This window comes from Chinchilla lanigera, unplaced genomic scaffold, assembly GCF_000276665.1.
Source record: "Chinchilla lanigera isolate Chin_1 unplaced genomic scaffold, ChiLan1.0 scaffold00013, whole genome shotgun sequence".
In the NCBI taxonomy this organism is placed as follows: domain Eukaryota; kingdom Metazoa; phylum Chordata; class Mammalia; order Rodentia; family Chinchillidae; genus Chinchilla; species Chinchilla lanigera.
In genome coordinates this window covers 22,587,658-22,597,127 of record NW_004955414.1, presented here as the reverse complement: position 1 = coordinate 22,597,127, position 9,470 = coordinate 22,587,658, and the positions used below count along the sequence as shown (strand labels likewise).

The window sequence follows — 9,470 nt, the reverse complement described above, 5'->3', positions numbered from 1 at the left end:
TCCTTTAAATACATTTATCCATTCTTTCCTTTTTGTTAAATACTTCTGGGAGTCTTTCATTGAGTGTCTTTAGGAAGTGTGACCAAAAAATTATGGTGAATGTTGCTGCGGAGTGTGATCCAGCAAAAAGGCAGGTTTGTGAAAACCTTATGGTGTATACTCCCCCACCTAGTTTAACAGACTTGGCACCATCTAATTTCTGGCTCTTCACCAAATTCAAATGATGATAAAAAGTAAATACCATGAATTAATTCAGGCAACCAGAATAGAGCAACTAAAGATATTCACGAAGAGGATTTCTGGAACACTTTCAGAAAGTGGTAAGAATGATGGGATTATTTTTTCCAAGTAAAGGGAGCATTTTGAGTGAGATTAAATGCAATGTGTCATTTGCTGCAATATATGCTATTTACACATTGAGCTGCTTTTATTTTCAATTGCATCTCATTGTTGACTCTAAAAAATTCCTTCCCTCCAATATTTGAGTGTGGAACAGAGCACTGTGGAGTGCTGTAGTCCAGTCTTATGTGTACTCTGACACGGCATATACTGATAACCATCCTGCAAAGACTTGCCCTGTCCAAAGACCACTGGACCTCCTGAGATGTGCTGTGGTAATTACACACTCCTGCATGGCATCGCTGAGTGATGCTGTTGGAGAGAATGCCTGTGCCCCACGGCACTCTCAGAGCAGTGCTACTGTTCAGCTGCACCTGCGATTTGCCCAGCGCCGAGGCTGGACCAGTAAGTGCTTCTTGTGGACCAGCCCTTGTTAGTACTCTTCAATTAACTCTGTCCTTCGCTGTTGATGCTTTTTAAATAAGTCTTAATGTCTCACAAGCTATGTCCAGGTATTTTCTTCCATCTCTCAGCAACCTGCTCCATTATCCCAACACACCTGGGCTGTGGGTGTGACAGGCTATCACCACAACCTGAAAGATGGGAAGAGTTGAGGAAGATATAGAACAAAGCAAACTCTTCAACACAGTTAATGTGAATGTAAATTTTTATAGCAACTATGGAAAAAAGGAATGGAAGTTTCTAAAAAATCTGAAAGTACTAGAGCCTTCAATGATTTCAGATTGGGTATAAATAATGGAAAAGAAATCAGTAAATTGCAGAAATATCTCCACTCACATATTCATGGCAGCATTGCTCACAAGAGCCAAGATATACAATCAATCTTAGTGCTCATGGACAAATAAACAGAGAAAACAATGTGGCTATATATAAGGGAATACCATTTAGCCTTACAACAGAAAAAAAATATCTTTTGCAACAGTTGGAGTGAATGAAAAATGCTTAAATTGATGAACTTGCTAATTCACTTCATTCAATTATTCCACACTACAAGCATTCTTCATTTAATGACCAAGTACCATTCCTGTGACTAGATCATTAACTGAGTTCATCACTAAATGAGAAACTGGAAATAGTATGTGCATTATGATATTCAAAGCAAAGAAATGGTTGAAGGAAACTCCAACTTGATGATCTTGATTTTTTTTTGCATAAGTATTACTTGCAAACAGTAATGCATAATAAAACTAAACTATAGCATAACAGAACATAAAACAATAATACTGTACTGTGTAGAACACTGCAAAAATTACAGGACTGTAAACAAAGTGTACTATAAAAAAATACGTTGAGGCTCTATTAACAAGATGTTCAGTACTGTACCAAAAAGTAGGTTATGATTGTGAGCAGTGGGTCATAAGTCCGAACAGGGTACCTCAGTGATAAGTTCAAACAGTCATTCAACAGGTAGGTCATTAAACAAAGAATACCTAGATACACATATATCAAAATTTTGCTCTGTGTACCATAATTACATACAATTTTAATTTGTCAAAAACTAAATTAAAATGAGATAACATAAAGTAAAACAGACAAAGAGCATACTGGTGGAGCTTTTATACCAGTTTCCTGTTGCTTGCATCTCAGATCACCACAAACTTTGTTTATTAAAATGGGAAATTTAGGCTCTTGCAGTTCTAAGGCCAGAAGTCCAAAACTGAGGTGCTGACAGAGTAAGAGTCCAAATGCAGACAAAAGTTCTAAAATCTCCTGGCAATTCTTAGTTTGGGATGTACCATCTAGATGATACAGAATATATTTGTGTCATCTACTGTCAAAATGATTTTCATTATTTAAATCTGTATTTTAAAATGATTACAAACAACTTGGAGACCACTGAGGTGCACCAGGTGGTCTGAGACATACTAAGATAGTCTCTGACATCAGAAGTGATTCTGGGGGCTGGGGATTTAGCTCAGCCGCAAAGCGCCTGCCTGGCAAGGGCAAGGTTGTGAGTTCAGTTCCCGGTACCGGAGAAAAACCACACACACACAAAAAAGAAGTGATTCGGGTATGGCAATATGCCATTATAATTTTAAAATACCCCATGGATCACTTACTGTAGGAAGGCTAAAGGAAGTTAACATCTCTCATTGCTCCAGGGAATGCCCTGATTATAACAGCTCTTAGGATCTCAGGTTTGAAAAGTTTCTTCAGGAAAGTCCCCCAAGCCTAGCTCCTTAGTGGATTTGGACTGGTACCTTGGTGAATTGGGGATGGTGTCCTTTAATAAAGCAGTAGGTCTTGGACTGGGATAGAATTGGACTCATAGCCCAGATGGCGTTCCAAGCTCATCATATTTGGGAAACTGCAATGAAGGTTGCCTATTATGATAAGGATTAGAGGGCTTTGGAAACCACATGTTCTTCGTTTGCTGCGTCTCTTTCCATTTTTGCACTGCCCTGGTTTGTACCTGCCAGTGCTCCAGGTGAGAGTGGGTCAGACGCTTAGGGGGAATTAAGCCTTTTAAGAAGTCTAACTCTTGATACTGTTAATGGAAGAGTGGAGCTTTACCTTCTGCTTTGTTGCTTGTCTCTCTTTTCCATTTGGCTTCTAAAGATAGAAGCTCCTCTTGACTCCCAGGAAGCAGCTGCTCTGGACATGCATAAGCTCTTGACTAAGGTTACCAGAGTGAATTCACGATCTGTGAACAACCATTTCCTCTCCTTTGGTGCTAAAAGCTTATCTACCAGATGGTTCTTTGCCTCTTGTTGACTCTGTGCATCCTTTTCTGGGCTTGCTTCCCCATTCCTTGGCCACTAGGGCTTGGGCATTGGGAGCAGACAGTACCAGGATAGAACCTGAGCCTCCTGCTTCAGAGGAACAAGCAGGAACAGCAGCTGTGTGAGTAACTTGCAGGAATGCAGCCCCTTGCCTGTTCTCAGGATGACCGAATCATCCTCCTTCATTAAGACCTGGCTGGCAGGGAGTTCACAAGCTCTCTTTAACCTGGTGATCAGTCCTGGGGTTTTCTACGTCAGGACCTTGTCAGCCCCAAGTCAGAGCAGGCCACATAGTCTTTCTCCTCACACTCTTGAGGGAGTGAATGTTCTAGTGAGAGGATTGGCATAAACCTATTTATTCATTCTTTGAACTAATTTTTTAAAGCCTCTACTATGTATTAGGTGATATTGAAATACTGAGCACACAAATAAATGATATATATTGTACAGTGTTGGAACAGCAACCCAGTCCAGGAACATGTGAACAAATAATTAGAAGACAGTGTAACAACTGCATGAAAGGAAACTCATGCAAATCTTTTTCTGGGCATTGCAAGAAGATAGGTCAATGCTAGTTTTTACCATGAGGGAAAACATTAGAATATTATCAAACTGATTAATACAATGGAATCTTACTAATGTATACTTGCAATTTTACTGTACTAATTGCTATGCTTTGATATATGTTTGAAATCTTTCATAGTTTAAAAAAAGGACTTCAAAAATTGGAATAACCTGATTCAATCTGACACCTGCCTTTGCCCCTCATTATATGCTCTTGCAAGTCTTTGATTCCCCTTTATCACATTTGGTCACAACTTTGAATTTTCTAGGAACACAGTTCCAATTCCAACAGTTAAAAATGAAGGAATGTGAAGGGTAAAAACAATGAAAATAGTCATCTTCCTCAATCAGTCACAGCAGCCATGTGTAACTATGGTCTGTCCATGACAACTGTTTTCTTAATCTTGCAATATTAGTGGAATCCAGATCTTGATCTCATTGCTATTGTGAGATGTTATATAGTACTGTCAGGCAGTGTTATTATACTAAATTCTTTAAATTGATTATGCTTTGCTGAAGCATTATGTAAATGCTATTACATATGCGTACTTTGTAACACCATTTTAGAGCTTAGTGAAGCTCAGCCAAGAAAAGCTAAGTACTTTGTTTTTGGTCACACACCAGCTAGACTAGCCAAGAGTCTGTGCACAATTTCATACTGTTTTTTAAAAAAATTGGAACACTGTACATTTTAGGTTAATTATTTCTTATACTTATATGTGTATTTGAATATAAATATATAAACATATATATACATCAATTTTCTAAAGTGAAGAAACAGTTCTCTCAAACTTTTGATTAAGTAATGTAGTTTCATATAAATAAAACTTATTGAATTTTTATTCCTACTAAGATCTGTTTCAATTCTGACATATATTTATTGAACAAATATTTTATCCTTACTCAGTATACACTAAATAAAAGGATACTTATAATATATTTCATATCTTGCATGATATGTTTTCACTGTCTTCATTTTCTTAATTTTTTAACTTTTAATTGATATATAACAATTATGCATATTTATCAGGCACGATGTGATACATATACAATGTGTAAAGGTCAAACGTACAGTGGTACTTCTGCTGTAGAATGCCTCTATTTGCAAACAAAAGTGTTTGGCAAAATTTTGTTTCCATTTTCAAGCTGCATCAAGTGACAAATATGACCATGGCCATCTTCCCCACACAAACACAAAAGGTAACCGTCTTCCAAAAAACTGTAAAACAAATTAAGCTTGTAAACCAAGGCATCACTGGTATATCAACTGCCTCAAACGTTCATCATTTCATGGTGTTGGAAACATGCAAAATCCTCTTTTCTAGGTTTTTGAAATATACAGTTAATTACTGCAAACCAGTCACCTTACTGTGGTATAGAATACTGGAACTGTATCCATCCTTCTAACTGTATGTATTTTTCTGCCTGTCAACCCCTCCTTTCCTGTACTTCCTTTCTCAGGTCTAGTAACCACTGTCTGTCCTCTACTTGTATGAGATTAACATTCATTTTTTCCACATGGCCTGAAAACGTGTTACTTTGTTTCTGTGTCTGATTTACTTCACTTAACATAACGTTTTCCAGCTACACTCATGTCCCTACAAATTACAGAATTGCATTTTTATGGCTGAAAAAGTCAATTATGTATATATCCCACATTTTCTTTAGCCATTAATCCATTGATAGATACCTTGAAGGTTTTTTTCCCGTACCTTGGTAATTGTGAATAGTGCTACAGTAAGCATGGCCGTTTTTCCTTTATATACCTCATTTTACATCATAAACTTTTGGACAGATAAAGTTTAGAATGAGCTCATCAAATTCACTCACTAAAATCTTTTGTAAACTTGGTTGAAATTTTAGTCAATTTATAGATTAGTTCAGGGAAAGAAACACCTTCATAAATTTGAAGACAATACATTCCACAGTTTTCTTCCAGTATATTATTAATGCTTCTAAAGTGAGTACCTTGTTTAACCATTTTTCCTGTTGCAATTTTTTCTCACTAAAACTTTTACTTGTTTTTTTTTTGAGTATATAATAGTACAGGAATGCCACATCACTTTTCTTCAGTTATCAAAGGCTTAAATTAGCTCTTTTTAATTGATGTTTATATATGCAATCAAATTATGTGGAAACGGTGGTTTTATTATTCCTTGTATTTCTTCTATTGTCCTTTGGGCAATATCCCAAAATGTTGAGTAATAGCTTTTAAAATAATAGCTATTTTAAAATATTTTGAAACAGCCTGAATATTCTCCTTCTGCATGCTTATATAAATGCCATTAGTTTTAGATGATTAGTCCTAAAATCCTTAAAATAGAAAATCTTACCAAAAAAAAAAAAAAAAAAAAAAAAAAGGGGGGCTGGGGATTTAGCTCAGCGGCAAAAGCGCCTGCCTGGCAGGTGCAAGGTCATGAGTTCAGTTCCCGGTACCAGAGAAAAACCAAAAAAAAAAAAAAAAAAAAAAAAAAAAGAAAATCTTTTTGACCTGTATTTAAGAAATGGATATGAGGTATAGTTTAAACTTCTCTACAACCAATTTTAGAGAAAAGAAAGCTGGTCTAGTGATGATAAACTCCCTCAGATTTTACTTCTCTGAGAAAGACTTTATGCCTCTTTCACTGCTAAAGTTTAGCTTTGCTGGACACATGCTCTAGTTTTGATCTAGAATGTACCCCACAGGCTCATGTGTTCAAGCCTAGGTCTCCAGCCCACGGCAATATTTCGAGGTGATGGAACTTTTAAGAGGCGGGGCCTAGTGAAAGGAAGCTGGCTCACTGAAAGCACGTCCTCAAAGGGGACACTGGGACCCCAGCTTCTTTCTGCTCTGTGCTTCCCAGCTGTCATCCGGTGAGCAGCTTCCCTCCTGCCACGTGCACCTGCTGTGATACACTGCGCCACAGCATGATGCAGTGTGCCCAAGGCAACAGGGACCGAAACCTTGGAAACCGTGAGCCAGAAGGGTCCTTCCTTTAGGCTGACTATCTCAGAGATGTCTTCACAGTGATGGAAAGCTAAAATGATGTAGTATTCTTGGCTGGCAGGGTGTTTTAAATTGTAAATAATTCACCCATCCCCTCCCCCGAGTCTGCAGGTCTTGTGTGGAGAAGTTAATCCTATAGTGCTTCAATACATGTGACTTGACAATTACTCTGGCTGCTTTTAGGATTCTCTCTTCGTGCATTATTTTGGCAGCTGGATTTTACTGTACCTTGGAGAAGACCTTTTTAGATCTCTCTTCATGGATCTGGATAGTGATATCTCTCCTAATACTTGAGAAATTTCCAGCTATTATTTTATTTAGTATGTTTTCTTTGTCTTTTTCCAGTTTTTCCTCTTTTAACTACTATGCAAATACTTAATGTTGTCCCTTAATCTCTTTTTTTTCATGCTTTGAAGTTATGTTTTATTTCATTTCCTCTTACTGGGTTAACTCAAGAGATCAGTCTTTATGCACAGATTTTATTCTTCTGCTTGTTATAGTCTGTTATTATAGCTCAGAATTGTATTTTATTTCACTCAGAATTTCATGATTCAGAATGATGAGGGCTTAGAAAAACGAGACTGATAATTCCTTGAATCTTTTGTTTCATCATCTACTGGGAACAATAACAAACTCATATCATCAAACAGAAAATATAACAAAAGTGAACATAAAGACACTATCAGTAATGATAGGAGGGTGCCCAATATATTAAACTTGTGTTATCACTGCCAAAAGATGCTATGCAAAGAGCTAAGAGAATGTACAGCACAGATTAAAGATCACTTAAAAGGTATAATTGAGTACAGCTACCAAAGATGTAGTCATTTTTACTGATATCCATCAAGACCCTCTTCACATTGAATAAAAAAGACAGAAGACTATGGTCAATGGATGGAATCACAGACATTAATTTTCTACCCCTTGCCCAGAAGTTTCCATTAAGATTAAGTTGTAAAATGAAAAAAGACAAGGCTTCCTAAGTGTCATTGGTTTACAAAGACTCAGATGTTTAAACCTGTATCAATTTGTTTGCTTCCCAAAAGTACGTAAAGGAAATGTGCACTGTAAACGCCACTTTAATCTTACTACTGCAAATCATCCAGTGGTTGAACCAAGGATTGCTCACATGACACATTCACAGTAATTCTTTCCCATTAGTGTTATGAAAATATTCAAGAAGAGAGAGAAAAAAAGAAACAGATTTCACTTCTTATAACTGCAGAACAAAATTTGGATACTGATTAATAAAATAGTTAATGTATTCAGACTTGCTGAAAGAGTTGATTCATATTATTTGTTTTCTTGTTGCATTTCTATGAACAGAAGTAAACATTCATGGGAGAGGAGAACCAAACCTCTGTGCTAGAATTTGTCTTCCTGGGCCTCTCACAGGATCCAAAGACACAAGTTCTGCTCTTCTTCCTCTTTCTGGCCATCTACCTGCTGACCGTGCTGGGAAACCTGCTGATGGTCGTGCTCATCCACACAGACCCAAGACTCCACACACCCATGTACTTTTTCCTCAGAAATCTGTCCTTTGCTGATCTCTGTTTTTCTACCACCACAGTGCCCCAAGTGCTTGTCCACTTCCTGGTGAAGAGGAAAACCATTTCCTTTGTTGGATGCTCAGTACAGATAGTTGTTTTACTTCTGGTTGGGAGTACAGAGTGTGCGCTTCTGGCAGTGATGTCCTATGACAGGTACGTGGCTGTGTGCAAGCCACTGCACTACTCCACCATCATGACACATGGAGTATCTGTCCAGCTGGCCGTAGGGTCCTGGGCCAGTGGAGCCTTTGTGTCCCTGGTGGACACCACATTCACATTGCGTCTTCCCTACCGAGGAAACAATGTGATTAACCATTTTTTCTGTGAGCCTCCTGCCCTTTTGAAGCTGGCTTCAGCAGACACTTACAGCACAGAAATGGCCATCTTTGCGATGGGTGTGGTAATCCTCCTGGCTCCCGTCTCCCTCATCCTCATGTCCTACTGGAATATCATCTCCACTGTGGTCCACGTGCAGTCTGCAGAGAGAAGGCTCAAAGTCTTCTCCACCTGTGGTTCCCATCTCATTGTTGTTGTTCTTTTTTATGGCTCAGCAATATTTGCCTACATGAGGCCAAATTCCACAGTAATGAATGAAAGGGATAAAATGATATCTGTGTTCTACTCCACAGTGACACCCATGTTGAACCCCATCATTTACAGCCTGAGAAACAAGGATGTCAAAGCGGCTCTCAGGAGAGTAACTGCAAAACAGTCTGATGGGCAGTGGTGATTGTCTGATTATGATAACTATTTCACAAATATGGAAAGAAGCACTTTCCTGGCATTATTTTGTTTACATCACATTCTATTCCACTTTGCTTCCTTCTATTTTCCCATAGCTCTTCTCAGACAAGTCCAACAAATTGCCTATTAAAGTGCAGTTATTATTGTCATTTAAAATAAAATTTAAAGAATAAAAAGTAAAGCACCTAGTAAACACAGAAAGAATAAATAAAAAGAAAGGAATGAGAAAGGAATGGAGGAAAGGGAAGGAATGAAAGGGGCAAAGAAAAAGACAGAGAAAGGAAAGAGGAAGGGAAAAAATAAACAAGACAGTGAAAACAACCACTACTCTTCTAGTCCATACAACCTAAAAAGGAAATTTTAAAAAGTAGGAATATACTTATACACAAAAATTTAATAAAGAACTATGTAAAGAAACAAAACAAATATGAGAATGCATGCTGACAAATGGTGTCATTTTCTTATTTCTTGCAAACATTTAATAATTATTATTTGAAGTGTATATACAACCCAAGATACATTTGTAGGAAGTAAAGATATAGA

At 37.6% G+C, this 9,470-nt stretch overlaps 1 protein-coding gene across 1 annotated transcript; it reads left to right on the top strand.

Moving 5' to 3' along the window:
• The first annotated feature begins 7,971 nt into the window (after nt 1-7,971).
• LOC102012754 (olfactory receptor 2D3-like) lies at nt 7,972-8,913 on the top strand. Its single transcript, XM_005380509.1, has one exon. It carries the CDS (start codon nt 7,972-7,974, stop codon nt 8,911-8,913), a length of 942 nt encoding a protein of 313 aa, XP_005380566.1.
• Nucleotides 8,914-9,470: the final 557 nt, after the last annotated feature.

Coding starts and splice junctions, on each gene's coding strand:
- LOC102012754 (XM_005380509.1), top strand. CDS start 7,972: ATGGGAGAGGAGAACCAAACCTCTGTGCTAGAATTTGTCTTCCTGGGC.